General features: G+C 52.0%; 1 protein-coding gene across 1 annotated transcript in view; it reads right to left on the minus strand.

Moving 5' to 3' along the window:
• Positions 1–27,751, minus strand: part of LOC135460908 (2-hydroxyacyl-CoA lyase 2-like) — a gene marked incomplete at its 3' end in the record, with an annotated part of 46,980 nt that overhangs the window by 18,738 nt on the left and 491 nt on the right. The window contains exons 2-6 of the mRNA XM_064737876.1: positions 18,265–18,374; positions 14,513–14,714; positions 10,400–10,527; positions 8,237–8,375; positions 3,033–3,144 (exon numbers count right to left, since the gene is read on the minus strand). Coding sequence (XP_064593946.1) covers positions 3,033–3,144; positions 8,237–8,375; positions 10,400–10,527; positions 14,513–14,714; positions 18,265–18,374 — 691 coding nt within the window. The remainder of the gene's footprint in view (positions 1–3,032; positions 3,145–8,236; positions 8,376–10,399; positions 10,528–14,512; positions 14,715–18,264; positions 18,375–27,751) is intronic.

A 27,751-nucleotide genomic window follows, 5' to 3' on the forward strand; every position in this document is an offset into this window, starting at 1 on the left:
GTTTTATGGGGTTTTGTGGGGTTTGGGGATTTTTTGGGGTTTTTTTGCTTTGATTTTTGGGGTATTTATGGGGTTTTTGTGGGTTTTTCAGGGGTTTTATGAGGGGTTTTCGTGAGGTTTTTATGGGGTTTTTGGGATTTGGGGTTTTATGGGGTTTGGAGATTTTTTTGGGGTTTTTTTGGTTTGATTTTTGGGGTTTTTGAGGGGTTTTTGTGGGGTTTATGATTGGGTTTTTATGGGGTTTTTACGGGGTTTTTTTGGGATTTGGGGGTTTATGGGGTATTGTGGGGTTTTGGGGGTTTTTTGTGGCATTTTGGGGGTTTTTTGGGTCTAATTTTTGGGGGTTTTATGGGGTTTTTGTGCGGGTTTTAAGGGGTTTTATGAGGGATTTTCATGAGGTTTTTATGGGGTTTTATGGGTTTTTTTGAATTTGGGGTTTTGTGGGATTTTTGGGGTTTGGGGATTTTTGGGGTTTTTTTTTTTTTTGTTTTTGGGGTTTTTTGGGGGGGTTTTGTGGGTTTTACAATGGGGTTTTGGGGTTTTGTAGGATTTGGGGTTTATGGGGTTTGGGGTTCACACAGGTAATTCCACAGGTACCTGAAATTTGGGGGTTTTATGGGGTTTTTATGGGATTTCGGGGTTTTGGGGTTTTTATGGGGTTTGGGGATTTTTTGGAGGTTTTTTTGCTTTGATTTTTGGGGTTTTTATGGGGTTTTTGTGAGGTTTTAAGGGGTTTTATGAGGGATTTTCGTGAGGTTTTTATGGGGTTTTTGGGATTTGGGGTTTTATGGGGTTTGGAGATTTTTTTGGGGTTTTTTTGGTTTGATTTTTGGGGTTTTTAGGGGGGTTTTGTGGGGTTTTAAGGGGTTTTTGAGGGGTTTTTATGGGTTTTTTGGGGATTTTTGGGATTTGGGGTTTTATGGGGTTTTGTGGTGTTTTATGGGATTTTTGGAGTTTTTTGGGTCTAATTTTTGGGGTTTTTAGAGAGGTTTTGGTGGGTTTTACAATGGGGTTTTGGGGTTTTTGTGGGGTTTGGGTAGTTCTTGGGGTATTTTTTGGATGATTTTTGGGGTATTTTTGGGTTATTTGGGGTGGTTTTGGGGTATTCTTTGGGTTATTTTTGGGGTTATTTTTGGGGTGTTCCTGGGTTATTTTTGGGGTGGTTTTGGGGGGATTTGGGGTATTTTGGAGAGGATTTGGGGTTTTTTGGGGGTTAATTTGGGTGTTTTTGGGTATTTTGGGTGTGGTTTTTTGGGGAATTTTGGGGCTATTTTGGGAATTTTTGGGGGTTATTTTGGGTGGGGTTTGGGGTATTTTTGGGATATCTTTGGGGTATTTCTGGGAGGATTTAGGGTTATTTTGGGGTATTTTTAGGGTGGTTTTGGGGGATTTGGGATTGGTTTAGGGTTATTTTTGGGTGGATTTGGGTTTTTTGGGGTGGTTTTTTGGGGTATTTTTGGTTATTTTGGGGTGTGGTTTTGGGGTACTTTTTGGATGATTTTTGGGTATTTTGGGGGTATTTCTGAGAGGGATTTAGGGTTATTTTGGGGTGGTTTGGGGTAACTTTGGGGTTATTTTCGGTGGCTTTTGGGGTAGTTTTGGGGTAGTTTGGGGTAGGTTTGGGGTGGTTTGGTGGCACTTTGGGGTGATTTTGGGGTTTTTTTGGGGGGGATTTGGGGTATTTTTGGGGGTTATCAGGGTGGTTTTTGGGGCATTTCTGGGATGATTTTTGGGGTGCTTGGGCAGTTTTGGGTATTTTCAGGTGGTTTTTGGGTTATTTGGGGGTTGTTTTGGGTATTTTGAGGTGGTTTTTGGTTTTTTTTTTTAGGGTGCTTTTGGGTGATTTTGGGGTATTTTTGGTGGTTTTTTAGGGTGGTTTTGGGCATTTTTGGGGTGTTTTTGGGGTTATTTTGCGTGGTTTTGGGGGATTTGGGGTGTTTGGGTATTTGGGGTATTTTTGGGGTATTTTGGTTTTTAGGGGTTTGGGGTATTTTGGGGAGTTTAGGGTTATTGGGTTGTTTGGGGTTATTTTGGGTTATTTGGTATTTTGGGGTTCTTTGGGTGGTTTTGGGTATTTTGGGTTATTTTGGATTGTTTGGTGTTTGGGTATTTCTGGGTGGTTTTGGGATTTGGGGTTGTTTTGGGCAGTTCTTAGGTGGTTTGAGGATTTGGGTGTTTGGAGGGATTTTTAGGTGTTTTTGGGCATTTTTGGGGGGATTTGGGTTGTTTTGGGGTGGTATGGGGGCAGTTTTGGGGGATTTTTGGGGTGATTTTGGGGTGGTTTTTGGGGGGCTTTGAGTATTTTTGGGGTATTTTTGGGGGGAATTTAGGGTTATTTTGGGGTATTTTTTGGGTATTTTTGGGGTTATTTTGGGGTTATTTTGGGCTGGTTTTTGGGGTTATTTTCGGGTGATTTTTGGGGTTATTTTGGGGTGATTTGGGGCGGTTTTTGGGGTTATTATGGGTGGGTTTTGGGGGATTTGGGGTATTTTTGGGGTTATTTTAGGGTGGTTTTGGGGGGATTTGGGTATTTTTGGGGTATTTTTGGGGTTATTTTGGGGTGTTTTTGGGATTATTTTGGGGTGATTTTGGGCCATTTTTGGGATTATTTTGGGGTGGATTTTGGGGTATTTTTGGGGTGGTTTTTGGGGTTATTTTGGGTAATTTTTGGAGGATTTGGGGTTATTTTTAGGTTATTTGGGGTTATTTTGGGGTGGTTTTTGGGGTTATTTTGGGGTTATTTTTGGGTTATTTTGGGGTGGTTTTGGGTTTATTTTGGGGTATTTTGGGGTTATTTTGGGGTTATTTTGGGCTGGTTTTTGGGGTTATTTTGGGGTTATTTTGGGGTATTTTGGGGTTATTTTGGGGTGATTTTGGGGTGATTTGGGGCGGTTTTTGGGGTTATTTTGGGCTGGTTTTTGGGTTATTTTGGGGTGATTTGGGGCGGTTTTTGGGGTTATTTTGGGGTTATTTTTGGGTTATTTTGGGTTATTTTGGGTGATTTGGGGCGGTTTTTGGGGCTCCTTTCTCACCACTGGACGAGTTTCCCGCGCAGCCCCCGGGGGGCTCTGGAGCCCCCGAGCTCCTTCTGCACCACATGGAAGGGGTACAGGACATCGATGGGCAGCTCCACGAACACGGGGCCTGCACCCCAAAACACCACAATCCATCAGGGACACCCCAAAATCCCACAGCAGCACCCCAAAAACTCAAAAAAAAAACCCAAAAAAAATCCCTGAAATAAACCCAAATAACCCCCCAAAACCCCAAATCCCAAATCCCAAATCCCAAATCCCAAATCCCAAAATGTGTTTTAGGGGCACCCCAAAAACCCCAAATCCATCGGGGACACCCCAAAATCCCTTCAAGGGGGTTGAGAAACCAAATCCCACAGCAGGACCCCAAAAACTCAAAAAAAAACCCCCAAAAAAATCCCTGAAATAAACCCAAATAATCTCCCAGAAACCCCAAATCCATCGGGGGAACCCCAAATCCACCAAGGGCACCCCAAAATCCCTTCGAGGTTGTTGAGACCCCAAATCCCACAGCAGGACCCCCCAAAAAATCCTCAAAAATCCCCAAAAACCACCCCAAAATAAACCCAAAATTATCCCAAAAAACCCCAAATCCATCAGGGACACCCCAAAATCCCTTCAAGGGGGTTGAGACCCCAAATCCCACAGCAGGACCCCAAAAACTCCAAAAAAAAAACCCAAAAAAAACCCCTGAAATAAACCCAAATAATCTCCCAGAAACCCCAAATCCATCAAGGGCACCCCAAAAAACCCAAATCCATCGGGGGCACCCCAAAATCCCTTCGAGGAGTTTGTGACCCCAAATCCCACAGCAGGACCCCAAAAAAATCCCAAAAAAACCCCAAAAAACCACCCCAAAATAAACCAAAAATTATCCCAAAAAACCCCAAATCCATCAGGGGCACCCCAAAATCCCTTCGAGGGGCTTGAGACCCCAAACCCCACAGCAGGACCCCAAAAACTCAAAAAAAAACCCCCAAAAAAATCCCTGAAATAAACACAAATAACACCCCAGAAACCCCAAATCCATCGGGGAACCCCAAAACACCACAATCCATCGGGGACACCCCAAAACCCCACAGCAGCACCCCAAAAACTCAAAAAAAAAAAAAACCCAAAAAAATCCCTGAAATAAACCCAAATAACCCCCCAAAAACCCCAAATCCCAAATCCCAAATCCCAAATCCCAAATCCCAAAAAGTGTTTTAGGGCTACCCCAAAAACCCCAAATCCATCGGGGGAACCCCAAAATCCCTTCAAGGGGGTTGAGACCCCAAATCCCACAGCAGGACCCCAAAAAAATCCCAAAAGCAAAAAAAACACCCTAAAAAAAATCCCCCAAAATCTCTGGGAATGGCCCCAAACCTCCATTCCCAGAAACCCCAAAAACCCCAAATCCATCAGGGGCACCCCAAAAACACCCCAAGGAGTTTGAGACTCCAAATCCCCCCCAAAAACCCCCAAAAATCCAAAAAATGCCCCCCAAAAAAACCCCAAATCCATCGGGGGCACCCCAAAATCCCTTATAGGGATTTGAGACCCCCAAAAAAATCCCAAAAACCCAAAATACCCCCGAGAAAACCCCAAATCCCTTCGAGGGGTTTGAGACCCCAAATCCCACAGCAGGACCCCAAAAATATCCCCAAAACCCCAAAATAAATGAAAAAATCCACAAAAAAAACCCCAAAAAGCCCAAATAAAACCCCAAATAAAACCCCAAAACCCCTTTAAGTATTTGATCCCCCAAATCCCACAGCAGGACCCCAAAAAAATCCCAAAAGCAAAAAAAAAAACCCTAAAAAAATCCCCCAAAATCTCTGGGAATGGCCCCAAATCTCCATTCCCAGAAACCCAAAAAAACCCCAAATCCATCGGGGGAACCCCAAAAACACCCCAAGGGGTTTGAGACTCCAAAACCCCCCCAAAAACCCCAAAAATCAAAAAAATGGCCCCCAAAAACCCCAAATCCACGGGGGTCACCCCAAAATCCCTTATAGGGATTTGAGACCCCCCCAAAAAAACCCCAAAAAACCCCCCAAAAAAATCCCAAAAAGCCAAAACAGCCCCAAGAAAACCCCAAATCCCTTCAAGGGGTTTGAGACCCCAAATCCCACAGCAGGACCCCAAAAAAGAATCCCAAAAAAAACCCAAAAATCCCAAGGAAATTTTGGGATTTCTCCCATCCCCAATTCCCATTTTGGGGCAAATTTTGGGATCCAAATCCCAGAAAATTTTGGGATTTTTGGGATTCCAATCCCAGGAAATTTTGGGATTCCTCCCACCCCAAATTCCCATTTTGGGGCCAATTTTGGAACCCAAATCCCAGAAAATTTTGGGATTTCTCCCATCCCAAATTCCCATCCTGGAGCTGATTTTGGGATCCCAAATCCCACGGAAATTTTGGGATTTTTTTGGATTCCAAGCCAGGGAAATTTTGGGATTCTTCCCATCCCAAATTCCCATTTTGGGGCCGATTTTGGAACCCCAATCCCAGGAAATTTTGGGATTCTGACCCAAGGGAATTTTGGGAATTTTGGGATTCCAACCCAAAGAAATTTGGGAATTTTGGGGAAGTTTGTGATTCCAACCCATGGGAATTTTGGAATTCCAATCCCAGGAAATTTTGAGATTCCTCCCATCCCAAATTCCCATTTTGGGGCTGATTTTGGGATCCAAATTCCAGGAAAATTTTGGGATTTTGGGGATTCCAACCCAAAAGAATTTTGAGATTCTTCCCATCCCAAATTCCCATTTTGGGGCTGATTTTGGATTCCAAATCCCAGAAAATTTTGGGATTCCTCCCATCCCAAATTCCCCATTTTGGGGCTGATTTTGGGATCCCAAATCCCAAGAAAGTTTTGGGATTTTTTGGAATCCAAGCCAGGGAAATTTTGGGATTTCTCCCATCCCAAATTCCCATTTTGGGGCTGATTTTGGAATCCAAATCCCAGGAAATTTTGGGATTCCAACCCAAAGAAATTTTGGGAATTTTGGGGAAGTTTGTGATTCCAACCCATGGGAATTTTGGAATTCCAATCCCAGGAAATTTTGAAATTCTTCCCATCCCAAATTCCCATTTTGGGGCAAATTTTGGGATCCAAATCCCAGGAAATTTTGGGATTTTTGGGATTCCAATCCCAGGAAATTTTGGGATTCTTCCCATCCCAAATTCCCCATCCTGGGGCTGATTTTGGGATCCAAAATCCCAGGAAAATTTTGGGATCCGAAATCCCAGAAAATTTTGGGATCCACAATCCCAGAAAATTTTGGGATCATTCCCATCCCAAAACTGCTCTCCATGGGAATTTTGGGATTCCAACCCAGGGGAATTTGGGGATTCCAACCCATGGGAATTTTGGGGAATTTTAGGGAATTTTGGGAATTTTTGAGGAATTTTGGGATTCCAACCCACAGGGATTTTGTGGAATTTTGGGAATTTTTGGGAATTTTTGGGAATCCTCACCGGGCGTGCCCCCCATGGCGGAGGCGATGGCGCGGGGAGGGGATGGAAATTCCCAATCCCATGGAAATTTTGGGGAATTTTAGGGAATTTTGGGGAATTTTGGGAGTCCAACCCACGGAACTCTGGGGAATTTTGGGATTCCAACCCATGGGAATTTTGGGATTCCAACCCACGGGAATTTTGGGGAATTTTGGGAATTTTTGGGAATCCTCTCTCACCGGGCGTGCCCCCCATGGCGGTGGCGATGGTGCAGGGAGGGGATGGAAATTCCCAATCCCATGGGAATTTTGGGGAATTTTGGGAATTTTTGGGAACCCTCTCTCACCGGGCGTGCCGCCCATGGCGGCGGCGATGGCGCAGGGACGGAAATTCCCAATCCCATGGGAATTTTGGGGAATTTTAGGGAATTTTGGGGAATTTTGGGGGAATTTTGGGATTCCAACCCACGGGAACTCTGGGGAATTTTGGGATTCCAACCCATGGGAATTTGGGGATTCCAACCCACGGGAATTTTGGGGAATTTTGGGAATTTTTGGGGAATTTTGGGATTCCAACCCATGGGAATTTGGGGATTCCAACCCAAGGAAATTTTGGGATTTTTTTGGGAATTCTGGGAATTTTGGGAATTGTCTCTCACCGGGCGTGCCCTCCATGGCGGCGGCGATGGCGCAGGGAGGGGACGGAAATTCCCAATCCCATGGAAATTTTGGGGTATTTTAGGGAATTTTGGGAGTCCAACCCACGGGAATTTTGGGAATTTTTAGGAATCCTCACCAGGTGTGCCCTCCATGGCGATGGCGCAGGGTGGGGACAGAAATTCCCAATCCCATGGAAATTTTGGGGTATTTTGGGGTATTTTAGGGAATTTTGGGGAATTTTGGGATTCCAACCCATGGGAATTTTGTGGAATTTTGGGAATTTTTGGGAATTTTTAGGAATCCTCCCTGGGTGTGCCCTCCATGGCGATGACGATGGCGCAGGGTGGGGATGAAAATTCCCAATCCCATGGAAATGTTGGGGTATTTTAGGGAATTTTGGGATTCCAACCCACAGGAATTTTGGGAATTTTGGGGAATTTTTGGGAATTTTGGGATTCCAACCCATGGGAATTTTGGGTAATTTTGGGAATTTTGGGAATTGTCTCTCCTCACCGGGCGTGCCGCCCATGGCGGCGGCGACGGCGCAGGGTGGGAACGGAAATTACAAATCCCATGGGAATTTTGGGGTATTTTTGGGAATTTTGGGATTCCAACCCACGGGAATTTTGGGGAATTTTGGGGGAATTTTGGGGTTCCAACCCACGGGAATTTTGTGGAATTTTGGGAATTTTTGGGAACCCTCTCTCACCGGGCGTGCCCCCCATGGCGGCGGCGATGGCGCGGGGAGGGGATGGAAATTCCCAATCCCATGGGAATTTTGGGGTATTTTAGGGAATTTTGGGATTCCAACCCACGGGAATTTTGGGGAATTTTGGGAATTTTTGGGAATCCTCACCGGGCGTGCCCCCCATGGCGGCGGCGATGGCGCAGGGATGGAAATTACAAATCCCATGGAAATTTTGGGGAATTTTGGGGAATTTTGGGATTCCAAGCTCATGGGAATTTTGGGATTCCTCCCATCCCAAATTCCCATCCTGGGGCCGATATTGGAACCCCAATCCCAGGAAATTTTGGGATTCCAACCCATGGGAATTTGTGGAATTTTGGGAATTTTGTGAATTTTTGGGAATCTCTCTCACCGGGCGTGCCGGCCATGGCGGTGGCGATGGCGCGGCGCAGCGCGGGGACGATGTCGCGCACGGCGCGCACCGAGAGCGACAGCTTGCACACGGTGCGGAACAGCGGGAGCTGAGGGATGTCCTGCAGAGCACCCCGGCCCTGGAACAGGGAATGAGGGAATTTGGGAATTTGGGAATTCGGGAATTGGACTGGGGATTTGGGAATTCAGGGATTTGGGGATTTGGGAATTCAGGAATGGCAAAGGGGATTTAGGAACAGCGGCACCTGCGGGATGTCCTGGAGAGCCCCCCGGCCCTGGAAACAGGGAATGAGGGAATTTGGGAATTTTGGGATTTGGGAATTCAGGAATTGGATTGGGGATTTGGGGATTCAGGGATTTGGGGATTTGGGAATTCAGGAATGGCAAAGGGGATTTGGGGATTTGGGAACAGCGGGAGCTGAGGGATGTCCTGGAGAGCACCCCGGCCCTGGAATGAGGGAATGAGGGAATTTGGGAATGTTGGGAATTTGGGAATTCGGGAATTGGATTGGGGATTTGGGGATTTGGGGATTCAGGAATGGCAAAGGGGATTTGGGGATTTGGGAACAGAGGAACCTGCGGGATGTCCTGGAGAGCCCCCGGCCCTGGAATGAGGGAATGAGGGAATGAGGGAATTCAGGAATTTGGGAATTCAGGAATTCGGGAATGGCATCAAAAATTTGGGAATGGGCATCGGGAGTTTGGGAATTCAGGAATTTGGGAATGGCACCAAGAATTCCAAAATGGCATCAGGAATTTGGGAATGGCATCGAAAATTTGGGCATGGCATCAGGAATTTGGGAATGGGAAAAGGAACTGGGAAATGGAATTGGGAATTTGGGAATGGGCATCGGAAATTTGGGAATTCAGGAATTTGGGAATTCGGGAATGGCATCGGGAATTTGGGATTGGCACTGGGAATTCCAAAATGGCATCAGGAATTTGGGAACGGGCATCAAAAATTTGGGAATGGCATTGGGAATTTGGGATGGGCATCGGGAATTTGGGAATTCAGGAACTCAGGAACTCGGGAATGGGCAAAGGGAATTTGGGAATGGGCATTTAGAATTCAGGAATTCGGGGATTTGGGAAATTGGGAATGGCCTCGGGAAACTGGGAATTTGGGAATGGCATCGAAAATTTGGGAATGGAAATAAAATAATTGGGAACGGGCATTGAAAATTCAGGAATGGGCATCAAAAATTTGGGAATGGGCATCGGGAGTTTGGGAATTCAGGAATGGGGGAACGGGCAAAGGAAATTTGGGAATGGGCATCGAAAACTCAGGAATGGGCAATAAAAATTTGGGATTGGCATCGGAAATTTGGGAATGGGCATCGGGAATTTGGGAATTCAGGAATTTGGGAATGGGCAAAGGGAATTTGGGAATTTGGGAATGGGCATCGGAAATTCGGGAATTCAGGAATTTGGGAATGGGCATTAAAAATTTGGGATTGGCATCGGAAATTTGGGAATGGGCATGGGGGATTTGGGAATTCAGGAACTGGGGAATGGGCAAAGGGAATTTGGGAATGGGCATTGGGAATTCGGGAATTCAGGAATTCAGGAATTTGGGAATTCGGGAATGGCACTGGGAATTCGGGTGCCCACCTTCTGCAGGGTGGCGGACTCCGAAACAGCACCGGGAATTTGGGAATGGGCAAAGGGAATTTGGGAATTCAGGAATTTGGGAATGGGCATTAAAAATTTGGGATTGGCATCGGAAATTTGGGAATGGGCATTAAAAATTTGGGATTGGCATCGGGAATTTGGGATTGGCACTGGGAATTTGGGAATGGGCATGGGGAATTTGGGAATTCAGGAATTTGGGAATTCAGGAACTGGGGAATGGGCATCGGGAATTTGGGAATTCAGGAATTCAGGAATTTGGGAATTCAGGAATTCGGGAATGGGCATCGGGAATTTGGGAATGGGCACCGGGAATTTGGGAATTTGGGAATTCAGGAATTCGGGAATGGGCACCGGGAATTTGGGAATTCGGGCATTCGGGATTGGCACCGGGAATTCGGGATTGGCACGGGCATTCGGGAATGCAGGATTGGCACCGGGAATTTGGGAATTCAGGAATTTGGGAATTTGGGAATTCGGGCATTGGGGACTGGCACGGGCATGGGGTGCCCACCTTCTGCAGGCTGGCAGCGGCGCCCCCCAGCAGCAGCAGCGGGGACTCCGCCAGCTGCGCGTTCTTGACGGCCGTGAGCGCGTTGGTGACCCCGGGCCCCGCCGTCACCGCCGCCACCCCGATGCGCCCTGCGGGACACCAGGCTGGCACCACCGGGCACCACCGGGCACCGAGATGGCTCCAGGGTGGCACCAAGGTGGCCTCAAGGTGGCCTCAAGGTGGCACCAAGATGGCACCAAGGTGGCACCAAGATGGCCTCAAGATGAAGCCAAAGTGGCACCAAGATGGCTCCATGGTGGCACCAAGGCGACATCATGGTGGCCTCAAGATGGCCTCAAGATGGAGCCAAGGTGGCACCAAGATGGCACCAAGATGGCATCAAGGTGAAGCCAAAGTGGCACCAAGGTGACATCAAGATGGTACCAAGATGGCTCCATGGTAGCACCAAGGTGGCATCATGGTGGCCTCAAGATGGCACCAAGGTGGCGTCAAGGTGAAGCCAAGGTGGCACCAAGGTGACATCAAGATGGCACCAAGATGGCTCCATGGTGGCACCAAGATGCTGCCAAGATGGCACCAAGATGGCCTCAAGATGGAGCCAAGGTGGCACCAAGATGACATCAAGATGGTACCAAGGTGGCACCAAGGTGACATCATGGTGGCCTCAAGATGGCCTCAAGATGGAGCCAAGATGGCACCAAGATGGCTCCAAGATGGCATCATATTGGCTCCATGGCGGCACCAAGATAACATCAAGATGGGTCCAAGATGCCGCCAAGGTGGCACCAAGATGGCCTCAAGATGGAGCCAACGTGGCACCAAGATGGCATCAAGATGGTACCAAGGTGGCGCCAAGATGACATCAAGATGGCACCAAGATGGCTCCATGGTGGCACCAAGGTGACATCATGGTGGCCTCAAGATGGCCTCAAGATGGCACCAAAGCGGCACCAAGATGGCACCAAGGTGACATCAAGATGGCACCAAGATGGCTCCAAGGTGGAACCAAGATGGCTCCAAGGTGGCACCACATTGGCTCCATGGTGGCACCAAGGTGGCATCAAGATGGCTCCAAGGTGGCAAAAAGGTGGCACCAGAGGGGCAACAAGGTGGCATCACATTGGCTCCATGGTGGCACGTATGGGGTCCCAAGATGGCGTCAAGGTGACATCATGGTGGCACCAAGATGGCTCTAGGGTGGCACCAAGGTGGCTCTAAAATGGCACCAAGGTGGCCCCAAGATGGACAGATGGCCTCAGAGCGGGACACCCCAAAACCCCCTGGAGATGTTGGCCATGGGGCCACCTCAACCCTTGGGGACAATGGGGACAAATGGGGACAAAGCCACCCTGGACATCCCTGGGGATGACCTTCTCAGGTCACCCAGGACCCACCAATGTGAGACACCCCAAACCCTCTGGAGATGCTGGACATGGGGCCACCTCCCTGTGCCACCTTCAATTCTTGGGGACAAATGGGGACAAAGCCACCCTGGACATCCCAAAGTCTTGGAACCCTCTCAAGTCACCCAGAACCCACCAAAGTGACACCCCCAAACCCTCTGGAGATGTTTTGGGACACCCCAAACCCTCTGGAGATGTTCTGGGACACCCCAAACCCTCTGGAGATGTTTTAGGACACCCCAAAACCCCCTGGAGATGTTCTGGGACACCCCAAAACCCTCTGGAGATGCTCTGGGACACCCCAAAACCCTCTGGAGATGTTTTAGGACACCCCCAAACCTCCTGGAGATGTTCTGGGACACCCCAAACCCTCTGGAGATGTCGTTCATGGAGCCACCTCCATCCCTTGGGGACAAACAGGGAGAAATGGGGACAACCCACCCTGGACATCCCACTCTTGGAACCCTCTCAGATCACCCAGAACCCACCAATGTGAGACCCCCAAACCCCCTGGAGATGTTCTGGGACACCCCAAACCCCCTGGAAATGTTTTGGGACACCCCAGAACTCTCTGGAGATGTTCTGTGACACCCTAAAACCTTCTGGAGATGTTGGCCATGAGGCCACCTCCAACTCTTGGGGACATAAGTGACAAATGCCACCCTGGACCTCCCAAAGTCCTTGAAGCCTCTTAGGTCACCCAAGACCCACCAAGGATGGACACCCCAAACCCCCCTGGAGATGTTCTGGGACACCCCAAACCCTCTGGAGATGTTCTGGGACACCCCAAAACCCTCTGGAGATGTTCTGGTTCACCCCAAAACCCTCTGGAGATGTCGTTCATGGGGCCACCTCCCTCCCTTGGGGACAAACAGGGACAAATGGGGACAAAGCCACCCTGGACATCCCAAACTCTTGGAACCCTCTGAAGTCACCCAGAACCCACCAAAGTGAGACACCCCAAACCCCCTGGAGATGTTCTGGGACACCCCAAACCCTCTGGAGATGTTCTGGGACACCCCCAAACCCTCTGGAGATGTTCTGGGACACCCCAAACCCTCTGGAGATGTTCTGGGACACCCCAAACCCTCTGGAGATGTTCTGGGACACCCCCAAACCCTCTGGAGATGTTCTGGGACACCCCAAAACCCTCTGGAGATGTCGTCCATGGGGCCACCTCCATCCCTTGGGGACAGATGGGGACAAATGGGGACAAACAGGGACAAACAGGGACAAATGGGGACAAATGCCACCCTGGACACCCCGAAGTCTTGGAACCTTCTCAGATCACCCAGGACCCACCAATGTGAGACCCCCAAACCCCCTGGAGATGTTCTGGGACACCCCAGAACCCTCTGGAGATGTTCTGGGACACCCCAAACCCTCTGGAGATGTTTTGGGACACCCCAAACCCTCTGGAGATGTTGGCTATGGGGCCACCTCAACCCTTGGGGACAAACAGGGACAAAGCCACCCTGGACACCCCAAACTCTTGGAACCCTCTGAAGTCACCCAGAACCCACCAAAGTGAGACACCCCAAAACCCCCTGGAGATGTTCTGGGACACCCTAAAACCTTCTGGAGATGTTGGCCATGAGGCCACCTCCAACTCTTGGGGACATAAGTGACAAATGCCACCCTGGACCTCCCAAAGTCCTTGAAGCCTCTTACGTCACCCAAGACCCACCAAAGATGGACACCCCAAACCCTCTGGAGATGTTTTGGGACACCCCAAAACCCTCTGGAGATGCTCTGGGACACCCCAAAACCTTCTGGAGATGTCATCCATGGGGCCACCTCCATCCCTTGGGGACAAACAGGGACAAATGGGGACAAATGCCACCCTGGACACCCCAAAGTCTTGGAACCTTCTCAGATCACCCAGGACCCACCAATGTGAGACACCCCAAACCCTCTGGAGATGTTCTGGGACACCCCAAACCCTCTGGAGATGTTTTAGGACACCCCAAACCCTCTGGAGATGTTTTGGGACACCCCAAACCCTCTGGAGATGTTCTGGGACACCCCAAAACCCCCTGGAGATGTTCTGGGACACCCCAAACCCTCTGGAGATGTTCTGGGACACCCTAAAACCTTCTGGAGATGTTTTGGGACACCTCAAAACCCTCTGGAGATGTTTTGGGACACCCCAAACCCTCTGGAGATGTTCTGGGACACCCCAAACCCCCTGGAGATGTCGTCCATGGGGCCACCTCCCTCCCTTGGGGACAAACAGGGAGAAATGGGGACAAAGCCACCCTGGACACCCCAAACTCTTGGAACCCTCTGAAGTCACCCAGAACCCACCAAAGTGAGACACCCCAAAACCATCTGGAGATGTTCTGGGACACCCCAAAACCCCCTGGAGATGTTCTGGGACACCTCAAAACCCTCTGGAGATGTTCTGGGACACCCCCAAACCCTCTGGAGATGTTTTAGGACACCCCCAAAACCCCCTGGAGATGTTCTGGGACACCCCAAAACCCCCTGGAGATGTTTTGGGACACCCCAAACCCTCTGGAGATGTTCTGGGACACCCCAAACCCTCTGGAGATGCTCTGGGACACCTCAAACCCCCTGGAGATGTTCTGGGACACCCCCAAACCCTCTGGAGATGTTCTGGGACACCCCAAACCCCCTGGAGATGTCATCCACGGGGCCACCTCCCTCCCTTGGGGACAGTGGGTGACGCGGCGCCGCCGGTGCTGACCCGAGATGCGCGAGACGGCGTCGGCGGCGAAGACGGCGGTGGCCTCGTGGCGCGTGTCCACCACGCGGATGCCGATCTTCTCGCAGGCCACCAGCACGGGCGAGATGTGGCCCCCGGGCAGCGTGAACAGGAACCGCACGCCGTGCGCCCGCAGCACCGCGGCCACCAGCTCACCGCCGTGCCGGGGACTGGCCGTGTCCACCTGGGGACATGAGGGGACATGAGGGGACATGGGGACAGGTGAGAGCGGGGTCCTCTGGGCCACCAGTGTCCACCTGGGGACACCGAGGGGACACCGAGGGAAGGGTGAGAGTGGTGTCCTCTGGGCCACCAGTGTCCACTTGGGGACACCACGGGGACACCGCGGGGACATGGGGACAGGTGAGAGCGGTGTCCTCTGGGCCACCAGTGTCCACCAGTGTCCACCTGGGGACACCGCGGGGACATGGGGACAGGTGAGAGCGGTGTCCTCTGGGCCACCAGTGTCCACCTGGGGACACCGAGGGGACACCAAGGGGACATGGGGACAGGTGAGAGCGGTGTCCTCTGGGCCACCAGTGTCACCTGGGGACACCGCGGGGACACCAAGGGGACAGGTGAGAGCGGTGTCCTCTGGGCCACCAGTGTCCACCTGGGGACACCGCGGGGACATGGGGACAGGTGAGAGCGGTGTCCTCTGGGCCACCAGTGTCCACCTGGGGACACCACGGGGACATGGGGACAGGTGAGAGCGGTGTCCTCTGGGCCACCAGTGTCCACCTGGGGACACCACGGGGACATGGGGACAGGTGAGAGCGGTGTCCTCTGGGCCACCAGTGTCACCTGTCCTCAATGTTCTCAGTGTTCTCCATGCCACCAGGGTCCACCTGGGGACACCGAGGGGACACCGAGGGGACAGGTGAGAGCAGTGTCCTCTGGGCCACCAGTGTCCACCTGGGGACACCGAGGGGACAGATGAGAGCGGTGTCCTCTGGGCCACCAGTGTCCACCTGTCCTCAGTGTCCTCTGGGCCACCAGTGTCACCTGGGGACACCACGGGGACATGGGGACAGGTGAGAGCGGTGTCCTCTGGGCCACCAGTGTCCACCTGGGGACACCGCGGGGACATGAGGGAACATGGGGACAGCTGAGCTCAGTGTTCTCCATCCCACCAGTGTCCACTTGGGGACACCACGGGGACACCACGGGGACATGGGGACAGGTGAGAGCGGTGTCCTCTGGGCCACCAGTGTCCACCAGTGTCCACCTGGGGACACCGAGGGGACACCAAGGGGACAGGTGAGAGCGGTGTCCTCTGTGCCACCAGTGTCCACCTGTCCTCAATGTTCTCAGTGTTCTCCATGCCACCAGTGTCCACCTGGGGACACCGAGGGGACACCGAGGGGACAGGTGAGAGCGGTGTCCTCCACCCCACCAGTGTCACCTGTCCTCAATGTTCTCCATCCCATTGGTGTCACCTGCACCCAATGTTCTCCACCCCACCAGTGTCACCTGTCCTCAATGTTCTCAGTGTTCTCCATCCCACCAGTGTCCACCTGGGGACACCGAGGGGACACCAAGGGGACAGGTGAGAGCGGTGTCCTCTGTGCCACCAGTGTCACCTGTCCTCAATGTTCTCAGTATCCTCTGTGCCACCAGTGTCCACCTGGGGACACCACGGGGACACCGAGGGGACACCGAGGGGACAGCTGAGAGCGGTGTCCTCCATCCCAGCAGTGTCCACCTGTCCTCAATGTTCTCAGTGTTCTCCATCCCACCCGTGTCCACCTGGGGACACCGAGGGACAGCTGAGCTCAGTGTCCTCCACCCCACTGGTGTCACCTGTCCTCAACGTTCTCCATCCCATTGGTGTCACCTGCACCCAATGTTCTCCACCCCACCAGTGTCACCTGTCCCCAATGTTCTCAGTGTTCTCCATGCCACCAGGGTCCACCTGGGGACACCGAGGGACAGGTGAGAGCGGTGTCCTCTGTGTCACCTGCACCCAATGTTCTCCATCCCATTGGTGTCACCTGCGCCCAAGGTTCTCAGTGTTCTCCATGCCACCAGTGTCCACCTGGGGACACTGAGGGGACACCGAGGGACAGGTGAGAGCGGTGTCCTCTGTGTCACCTGTCCTCAATGTTCTCCATCCCATTGGTGTCACCTGCGCCCAAGGTTCTCAGTGTTCTCCATGCCACCAGGGTCCACCTGGGGACACCGAGGGGACACCAAGGGGACACCAAGGGGACAGCTGAGCTCAGTGTCCTCCATCCCACTGGTGTCACCTGTCCTCAATGTTCTCCATCCCATTGGTGTCACCTGTGCCCATCTCCCCTGTCCCACCTGTGGTCACCATGGGGTCAGTGGTGACACTGCTGTCACCTGTCCCCAATGTTCTCCATCCCACCAGTGTCACCTGTCCCCAGTGTTCTCCATCCCACCGGTGTCACCTGTGTCCATCTCCCCTGTCCCACCTGTGGTCACCATGGGGTCACCACAGGGTCAGGGGTGACACCAAAGACACCTGTCCCCAATGTCCCCCTTGTTCCACCGGTCCCACCAGTGTCACCTGTCCTCAAGGTTCTCCATCCCACCAGTGTCACCTGTCCCCAATGTCCCCCCAGCCCTCAATGTCCTCCCCAATGTCCTCAATGTCCCCAATGTCCCTGCAGTGTCACCTGTCCCCAATGTCCCCCCAGCCCTCAATGTCCTCCCCAATGTCCTCAATGTCCCCAATGTCCCTGCAATGTCCCCCCAGTGTCCCCCCAGTGTCCCCACAATGTCCCCAACATCTCCAACGTCCCCCCAGCTCCTGGTGTCCCCAATGTCCTCAATGTCCCCTCAATGTCCCCAGTGTCCCCCCAGTCCCCAATGTCCCATATTCCCCAATGTCCCCATGTCCTCACAATGTCCCCAATGTCCTCCCAGCCCGTGGTGTCCCCAATGTCCCCAAAGTGTCCCAATGTCCCCGTATCCTATAATGTCCCCAATGTCCTCCCAGTCCCCAATGTCCCCAACATCTCCAACATTCCCCCAGCTCCTGGTGTCCCCACAACCTCAAGTGTCCCCAATGTCCCCACAATGTCCCCCCCGTCCCCAATGTCCCCAATGTCCCCTCAATGTCCCCAATGTCCCCCCGGCTCCCAATCCCCTCAATGTCCCCCCAGTGTCCCCACAATGTCCCCAACATCTCCAACATTCCCCCAGCTCCTGGTGTCCCCAATGTCCCCACAATGTCCCTCCCATCCCCAATGTCCCCCATTCCCCGCAATGTCCCCTCAATGTCCCCAATGTCCCTCAATGTCCCCATATCCTACAATGCCCCCAGTGTCCCCAGTGTCCCCCCGGCTCCCAATCCCTCAATGTCCCCCCAGTGTCCCCACAATGTCCCCAACATCTCCAGCATCCCCCCAGCTCCTGGTGTCCCCACAACCTCAAGTGTCCCCAATGTCCCCACAATGTCCCCCCCGTCCCCAACGCCCTCCCAGCCCCAATGTCCCCTCAATGTCCCCAATGTCCCCAACATCTCCAATCCTCCCAATGTCCCCAACATCCCCAGTGTCCCCACAATGTCCCCAATGTCCTCCATTCCCCAATGTCCCCTCAATGTCCCCAACATTTCCAACCTCCCCCCACACCCTGGTGTCCCCAACATCCCCAACATCTCCAATCCTCCCAGTGTCCCCAACACCCCCAGTGTCCCCAGTGTCCTCCCAGCTCCCGATGTCCCCGATGTCCCCAATGTCCCCATGTCCCCGATGTCCCCAGACCTTGTGGCGCAGGCGGTAGAGCAGCCCGAGGCGCTGGGCCACCACCAGCACGACCACGGCCACCAAGGCCACCAAGGCCACCAGGACGGTCACCAAATCCATGGCAGGAGCTGCAAAACAACGGGGACACCTCGAGGTCACCATGGGGCCACCACGGGGTCAGTGGTGACACCGGTGCCACCTGTCCCCAGTGTCCTCTGTGCCACCAGTGCCACCTGTCCCCATGACCCCTGTGCCACCTGTGTCACCATGAAGTCACCATGGGGCCACCACGAGGTCAGTGGTGGCATTGGTGCCACCTGAGCCCATGGGGCCACCATGGGGTCAGCGGTGGCATTGGTGCCACCTGTCCCCAGTGTCCTCCGTGCCACCTGTCCCCATGACCCCTGTCCCACCTGTGTCACCATGGGGTCACCAGGGAGTCAGTGGTGGCATTGGTGCCACCTGTCCCCAGTGTCCTCCATGTCACCAGTGCCACCTGTCCCTGTAACCCCTGTCCCACCTGTGTCACCACGGGGTCACCACGAGGTCAGTGGTGGCATTGGTGCCACCTGTCCCCAGTGTCCTCCATGCCACCTGTGCCACCTGTCCCCATGACCCCTGTCCCACCTGCGTCACCATGGGGCCACCACGAGGTCAGTGGTGGCATTGGTGCCACCTGTCCCCATGTCCCCTGTCCCACCTGTGTCACCATGGGGTCACCACGAGGTCAGTGGTGCCACCTGTGCCACCTGTCCCCAGTGTCCTCTGTGCCACCAGTGCCACCTGTCCCCATGACCCCTGTCCCACCTGTGTCACCTTGAAGTCACCATGGGGTCACCACATGGTCAGTGGTGGCATTGGTGCCACCTGTCCCCATGTCCCCTGTCCCACCTGTGTCACCATGGGGTCACCATGAGGTCAGTGGTGCCACCAGTGCCACCTGTCCCCATGTCCCCTGTCCCACCTGTGTCACCATGGGGCCACCATGGGGTCAGTGGTGACATTGGTGCCACCTGTGCCCAGTGTCCTCTGTGCCACCTGTGCCACCTGTCCCCATGTCCCCTGTGCCACCTGTGTCACCACGAGGTCAGTGGTGGCATTGGTGCCACCTGTCCCCAATGTCCCCTGTCCCACCTGCGTCACCATGGGGTCACCACGAGGTCAGTGGTGGCACCAATGCCACCTGTCCCCAGTGTCCTCTGTGCCACCAGTGCCACCTGTCCCCATGTCCCCTGTGCCACCTGTGTCACCATGAGGTCAGTGGTGGCATTGGTGCCACCTGTCCCCAGTGTCCTCCATGCCACCAGTGCCACCTGTCCCTGTAACCCCTGTGCCACCTGTGTCACCACGAGGTCAGTGGTGGCACCAATGCCACCTGTCCCCAGTGTCCTCCATGCCACCTGTCCCCATGACCCCTGTGCCACCTGTGTCACCATGAAGTCACCATGGGGTCACCACGAGGTCAGTGGTGCCACCTGTGCCACCTGTCCCCAGTGTCCTCTGTGCCACCAGTGCCACCTGTCCCCATGACCCCTGTCCCACCTGTGTCACCATGGGGCCACCACGGGGTCAGCGGTGACAGTGGTGCCACCTGTCCCTGTAACCCCTGTCCCACCTGTGTCACCATGGAGTCACCATGGGGTCAGTGGTGACACCGGTGCCACCTGTGCCCAGTGTCCTCTGTGCCACCAGTGCCACCTGTCCCCATGACCCCTGTGCCACCTGTGTCACCATGAGGTCAGTGGTGCCACCAGTGCCACCTGTCCCCATGACCCCTGTGCCACCTGTGTCACCATGAAGTCACCATGGGGTCACCACGAGGTCAGTGGTGGCATTGGTGCCACCTGTCCCCATGTCCCCTGTCCCACCTGTGTCACCATGGGGCCACCATGGCATCAGCGGTGACATGGGTGCCACCTGTCCCCAGTGTCCTCCATGCCACCTGTCCCCATGTCCCCTGTGCCACCTGTGCCACCTGTCCCTGTAACCCCTGTGCCACCAGTGCCACCTGTCCCCATGACCCCTGTGCCACCTGTGTCACCATGGGGTCACCATGGGGTCACCATGAGGTCAGTGGTGCCACCAGTGCCACCTGTCCCCAATGTCCCCTGTGCCACCTGTGTCACCACGGGGTCACCATGGGGTCAGTGGTGGCATTGGTGCCACCTGTCCCCAGTGTCCCCCTGGTGCCACCTGTGGGACACCAGGAACCCCTGGTGACACCAGGAATGACCAGGAATTAATTGAACCCCATTTAATTAATTATTTTGGATTAATCAAACTCTGGATTAATTGAACCCACTTTAATTAATCAGACTGGACTAATTAAACTCTGGGTTAACTGAACCCAGTTTAATTAATCAGACTGGATTAATTAAGCTCTGGGTTAACTGAACCCAGTTTAATTAATCAGACTGGATTAATTAAGCTCTGGGTTAACTGAACCCAGTTTAATTAATCAGACTGGATTAATTAAACTCTGGGTTAACTGAACCCAGTTTAATTAATCAGACTGGATTAATTAAGCTCTGGATTAACTGAACCCAGTTTAATTAATCAGACTGGATTAATTAAGCTCTGGATTAACTGAACCCACTTTAATTAATCAGACTGGATTAATTAAACTCTAATTAATCAGACTGGGTTAATTAAACTCTGGATTAACTGAACCCAGTTTAATTAATCAGACTGGATTAATTAAGCTCTGGGTTAATTGGAGCCGGTTTAACCAGTCCCGGTTTATCTGGATTCCTCCACCCACACTCATTTGCATAACCAGGGTTCATTTGCATACACAGGCATAATCACACGGCTCATTTGCATAATCAGCGTCGCCTTAATTACCCCTAACGAACTTTGGCCCCTCCCCCAAACATTCCTGGAATTCCCAAACTGGGGCAAAAAAATCCAAATTTTGGGTGAAAATCCCAAATTTTTAGCAAAAATCCCCAAATTTGTGGTGAAAATCTCCAATTTTGAGCAAAACCCCCCAAAATTTGGGGCAACATTTCTCAAATTTGGGGAAAAAAATCCCAAAATTTGGGGTGAAATTCCCAAATTTTGGAGCAATAATCCTGAATTTTAGGGCAAAATCCCAAATTTTGAGGAAAAAAATCCTGATTTTCTGGCAAAAATCCTCAAATTTTGTTGCAAAACCCCCCAATTTGGAGTGAAAATTCCCAATTTTGAGGCAAAAATCCCCAAATGTGGAATGAAAACCCCAAGTTTTTGAGCAAAAATCCCCAATTTTGATGTGAAAATCCCAAATTTTGGAGCAAAAATCGCAAATTTTGAAACAAATTTTCCAAATTTTGGGGTTAAAAAACCCCCAAGTTTCATCAAAACCCCTCAAATTTGGGGTGGAATTCCCCAATTTTGAGGCAAAAAATCCCCCAGGTTTGGGTTCCAAAATTTCCAATTTTAACCAAAAATCCTCAAATTTGGGGTGCAAGTCTCAAACTCTGGGTCTAAAATTCCAAATTTGGAGCAAAAATCCCCAATTTTGGGATCCACAATTTCCAAATTTACCCAAAAATCCTCAAATTTGGGGTGCAAGTCTCAAACTCTGGGTCTAAAATTCCAAATTTGGAGCAAAAATCCCCAAATTTTGATGCGAGATTCCTAAATTTTAAGCAAAAATCCCAAATTTTGGAGCAAAAAAATCCAAATTTGGGTTAAAAATCCTCAAATTTGGGTCCCAAAACCCCAATTTTGGGGCAAAAATCTCCAAGTTTGGAGCAAAAAAATCCAAATTTGGGTTAAAAATCCTCAAATTTGGGTCCCAAAACCCCAATTTTGGGGCAAAAATCTCCAAGTTTGGGGTGAAAATTTCAAATTTTGGGGCGAAATTTCCGAATTTTGGGTGAAATTTCCGAATTTTGGGGTGAAAATTCCATTGGAATTCTGGGTCGGTACTGTGGGAAGGGACGGAGGACACTGGGACCGAGAGTGGTCATGAGGGACATTGGGGCATGGGGGGACAATGAGGGTCATGGGGTACATGAGGGGACTGAGGGACATTAAGGGGACAATGAGGGGACAATGGGGACATGGGGGACAATGGGGGACACTGAGGGGACATGGGGGACACTGGGGGGACATGAGGGACACTGAGGGGACAGTGGGGGACATTGAGGGGACAATGGGGGACATTGAGGGGACAATGGGGGGACACTGAGGGGACACTGAGGGGACAATGAGGGGACAATGAGGGGACACTGAGGGGACATTGAGGGGACAATGAGGGGACAATGGGGGACATGAGGGGACATGAGGGGACACTGAGGGGACACTGAGGGGACACTGAGGGGACACTGAGGGGACAGGGAGGGGACAATGGGGGACACTGAGGGGACATTGAGGGGACACTGAGGGGACAATGGGGGGACAATGAGGGGACAATGGGGGGACATGAGGGGACACTGAGGGGACAATGAGGGGACAATGAGGGGACACTGAGGGGACAATGAGGGGACATTGAGGGGCATGAGGGGACAATGAGGGGACAGGGAAGGAACAATGAGGGGACATGAGGGGACACTGAGGGGACATTGAGGGGACAATGAGGGGACAATGAGGGGACACTGAGGGGACACTGAGGGGACAATGAGGGGACACTGAGGGGATAATGGAGCTCAGTCCTGGCGGTTTTGAGGTTTTGTCACCTTTGTCCCCAAGGCCACCCTGGTCCCTGATTGTCCCCAAGGCCACTCTGATCTCCGATTGTCACCTTTGTCCCCAAAGCCATCTTGTCCCCAAAGCCACCTCAATCCCACGTTGTCACCTCTATCCCCAAGGCCACCTTGGTCCCTGATTGTCCCCTCTGTCCCCAAAGCCACCCTGGTCCCCCATCGTCGCCAGGGCCACCCCAATCTCTGATTGTCACCTTTGTCCCCAAGGCCACCCCAATCCCACATTGTCCCCTCTGTCCCCAAAGCCACCCCAGTTCCCGATTGTCACCTTTGTCCCCAAGGCCCCCCCAATGGCCGGGACCTCCTCCTGGTGTGTTCAGGTGTCCCCAAACTCCCGTCCAGTGTCCCCAGGCGTCCCCGATGTCCCCAAGTGTCCCCAAATCCTCTCAAATGTCCCCAAACCACCCCCAGGTGTCCCCAAGTGCCCCAAAACCCCCCAGGACCCCCCCAATGTCCCGGACCCCTCTCTCAGGTCTCTCAAAAGTCCCACAACCCCCTCAGGTGTCCCCAGCCCCCCCAAATGTCCCCAAATGTCCCCAAACCCCCCCCGCTGTCCCCTCCCCCCCCACCCGTCCCCTCACCTGCCGATCCCAGAAACGCCGCGCGCGCCGCGGCCCCGCCCACACCTGCCGGCCCCGCCCAATCCGCACGCCCCCTCGCGGTCACGTGACGCGCGCACGGCCTTTCTTCCCGCCCCCTTCACGGCGCTTCGCGCCCGCCGCGCTTCCGGGTTGGCGCGATGATGTCATGGGAACGCGCCCAAGGCGCGGCGCGATGATTGGTGGGTTGGGAAAGAGGGCGCGGTTAAGGGTGAGGGGCGGTGATTGGTGAGCTGGGAAAGAGGGCGGGGTTAATGGTGAGGGGCGGGGAGTGGGCGGGGTGAAATAGGAAGGGGCGTGGTTTGGTGAGGAGGCCACGCCCCCTTGGGAGCACCAATTGGGGGGACAAGGAGGGGAATAAAAATAAAATATAAAATGAAATGAAATGAAATGAAATGAAATGAAATGAAATAAAATAAAATAAAATAAAATAAAATAAAATAAAATAAAATAAAATAAAATAAAATAAAATAAAATAAAATAAAATAAAATATTGAAATTAAACTAACGTAAATTAAACTTTAAAGGTTTCCTATTTGAGGAGGGGGCTCTAATTTTGGGGGTCCCATTTTAGGGAATTTGGGGGTTTTTGGGGGTCCCATTTGGGAAAATTTTGGTGTTTTTTGGAGGGGTCTCATTTGGGGGGGATTTGAGGTTTTTGGGGGGGATTTGAGGTTTTTTGGGGGCGGCCAATTTATAGGGTTTGTGGGTTTTTTGGGGGTCCCTTTTTGGATTTTTGGGGAATTTGGGGGTTTTTCGGGTTATTTTGGGATTTTTTGGGGGTTCCATTTTGGGTGCATTTGGGGTTTTCTGGGGGGTTTGGGGTTTTTTTGTGGGTCCCATTTTGGGTTTTTTTAGGGTTTTTTGGGGGGGTGTTGGGCTCTTTTTGGGGTCCCGTTTTGGGGGTTGGGGGTCCCATTTTGGGGTGAATTTTGGGGTTTTTGGGGGTTTTTTGGGGGGGATTTGAACTTTCTTGGGGCACCAATTTAGGGGGATTTGGGGTTTTTTGGGGAGGAGTTTGGGGTTTTTGGGGGGTCCTGTTTTGGGGGGGTTGGGGGTCCCATTTAAAGGAATTTTGGGGTTTTTGGGGGGATTCATTTTGGGGGCTTTTTGTAGGTCCCATTTTGGGGGATTTGGGGTTTTTTTGGGTCCCATTTTGGGTTTTTTTGGGGTTTTTTTGGGTGCCATTTTGGGTTTTTTTGGGTCCCATTTTGGGGTTTTTTGGGGTTTTTTTGGGTCCTATTTTGGGTTTTTTTGGGGTTCCGTTTTGGGAGGAGTTTGGGGTTTTTGGGGGTCCATTTTTTGGGGGATTTGAGGTTTTTTGGGGGGGAGGGTTGGGGATTTTGGGGGCCCAGGTTTGGGGGGAATTTGGGGTTTTTTGGGGGGAATTTGGGGTTTTATGGGGATCCCATTTTGGGGTTTTTTTGGGGTCCCATTTTGAGGGGTTTGTGGATTTTGGGGTCCCATTTTGGGGAGGATTTGGAGATTTTTGGGAGTCCCATTTTGGGGGCCTGTTGGGTTTTTTGGGGGTTTTGTCCAATTTTGGGGTTTTTTGGCGGGGTTTGGGGTTTTTGGGAGTCCCATTTTATGGCGTTTGTGGGTTTTCGGGGAGAATTTGGGGTTTTTTTGGGATGTTTGGTTTTTTTTTTGTGGTCCCGTTTGAGTTTTTTTGGGTTTTTTTGTGGGGGTTTGAGTTTTTTTGGGGATCCCATTTGGGTGCATTTGGGTTTTTTCTGGGGTCCCTTTCTAGATTTTTTTAGGGGGTCCTATTTTAGGGTTTTTTTGGGTTTTTTGTGGGGATTTGGGGTTTTTTTGGGGTCTCATTTTGAGGAGATTTGAGGGTTTTTTGGGGAGAGTTGGGGTTTTTGGGACGTCCCATTTTTGGGGGAAATTTCAGGGGTTTGGGGGGGAATTTGGGGTTTTTTGGGGGATCGCATTTTGGGGGATTTGAGGCTTTTTTGGAGAGGGCTGGCGTTTTTTGGGGGGTCCCATTTTAGGGGGATTTTGGGGTTTTTTGAGGTTCTAATTTTGGGGAAGTTTGGGGGGTTTTGGGGGGATTTGATGTTTTTTTGGGGTCCCATTTTTTGAGGTGATTTGGGGTTTTTTGGGAGGAGTTTGGGGATTTTTGGGGGTTCTATTTGGGGCGGTTTGGGGTTTTGGGGGTATCCCATTTTGAGGGAATTTGGGGTTTTTTTAGGGGGCGTTTGGGTTTTTTGGGGGATCCCATTTTGGCGGAATTTTGGATTTTTTGGGGGTTTGGGGTTTTTTGGGGATCCTATTTTGGTGGGATTTGGGTTTTTTTTGAGGTCCCATTTTGGGGGAGTTTGCAGTTTTTTGTGGGGGTCCCATTTTGGGGGGAATTTGGGGTTTTGGGGAGGGTTTGGGTTTTTGGGGGGTCCCATTTTGGGGGCGTTTGGGTTTTTTTTGGGTGTCCCTTTTTTGGGGGATTTGTGGGTTTTTTTTGGTTCCATTTTGGGGGAATTTGAGATTTTTTCGGGGAGCATTTGGGGTTTTTTGGGGTCCCATTTTTGGGGTTTTTGGGAGTCCCATTTTGAGGGTTTGGGGGTTTTTTGAGGGTCCTATTTTGGGGCATTTGGGGGATTTTTGGGGGGGTTGGGTTTAGGGGGGGTCCAATTTTTGGGGTGATTTGGGTTTTTTTGGGGGGTCTCATTTTATGAATTCGGGTTTTTTTGGGAAGAGTTTGGGGTTTTTTGGGGTCCCATTTTGGGGGGATTTGGGGTTTTTTGGGGTCTCATTTTACGGAATTTGGGGGGGTTTTGGGGTTCCATTTTGGGTTTTTCTGTAGGCCCCATTTTGGGATGATTTGGGATTTTCTTGGAGGGGTTGGGATTTTTTTTTTTTTGAGGTCCCATTTTTTTGGGGGAATTTGGGGTTTTTGGGATCCCATTTTAGGGGTTTTTTTAGGGATTTTGGGTTTTTTTAGAGATTTCATTTTTTGGGGAGTGTTTGGGGTTTTTTGAGGTTCCATTCTGGGGGCGTTGGATTTTTTGGGTGTCCCATTTTTGGGGGGAGTTTCGGGGGTTTTGGCGGGAATTTTGTATTTTTTGGGGGGTCCCATTTTTGGGGGTTTGAGGTTTTTTTGGGGGACCCATTTTGGGGGAGTTTGGGGGTTTTGGGGGTCCCATTTTGGGGTGATTTGGGGTTTGGGGGGCGTTTGGGGTTATTTGGGGGGACTTTGGGTTTTTTGGGGTTTTTTGGAGTCCCATATTTGGGGGATTTTGGGGTTTTGGGGGATTTTTGGTGTTTTGTTGGGGTCCCATTTTGGGGGATTTGGGGTTTTTTTGGAATCTCATTTTTGGGGTGGTTTGCGTTTTTTTGGGAGGAGTTTGGGGGGTTTTGGGATTCCCATTTTATGGAGTTCGTGGTTTTTTGGGAGTTTTGGTTTTTGGGGGATGATTTGGGGTTTTTGGGGTCCCATTTTAGGGTTTTTTGTGGGGGATTTGGGGTTTTTTTAGGGATTCCATTTTTTTGGGGTGTCCCTCCCCCTCCAAGGGTATCCCCATCTCTCCCCTCCCCTCCCAAATCTCCTTTTTCCCTCCCCAAAAAAACCCCGAGAGGTCCCAAATTTCCATCCCCACAGGAAACCCCCGCGGGCGACACTTGGGGACATTTGGGGACACTGGGGGACAATTCCCATCCGTGACGTCACGGCCGGGAGGGTCCCCAAAACCTCCCCTCCCCCTCCCGCCACCCACGGTGTCGCCGCTTCCTCTGTCCCCGCCCCCGGTGTCGCTTTTTGTCACCGGTGCCACCCCCTGGGTTGGCTTTGTCCCTCGCTGGTGTCGCCGTTGTCCCCGAGGGGTCACCCCAAAGTGTCCCCAACCTCTCCCTGGTGTCCCCAATCCCTTCCCGGTGTCCCCTCGATGTCATTGTCCCCTTCTCGGTGTCCCCCAACCCCTTCTCGGTGTCCCCAACCCCTTTCCCAGTCCCCTCCCCAGAGTCATTGTCCCCTCCCCGGTGTCATTGTCCCTTCTCCAGTGTCCCCAACCCCTTCCTGGTGTCCCCAACCCCTTCCCGGTCCCCTCCCCGGTGTCATTGTCCCCTCTCCAGTGTCCCCAACCCCTTCGCAGTGTCCCCCCCTCGGTGTCATTGTGCCCTCCGTGGTGTCCCCAACCCCTCCCCGGTGTCCCCGGTGCATCCCCCGATGTCACCTCCGCCGGTGACAGGTGACGCCGGTGGCACTGGTGGGACAGG

The sequence above is a fragment of the Zonotrichia leucophrys genome, unplaced genomic scaffold (assembly GCF_028769735.1).
Source record: "Zonotrichia leucophrys gambelii isolate GWCS_2022_RI unplaced genomic scaffold, RI_Zleu_2.0 Scaffold_124_135276, whole genome shotgun sequence".
NCBI classification, from domain to species: Eukaryota; Metazoa; Chordata; class Aves; order Passeriformes; family Passerellidae; genus Zonotrichia; species Zonotrichia leucophrys.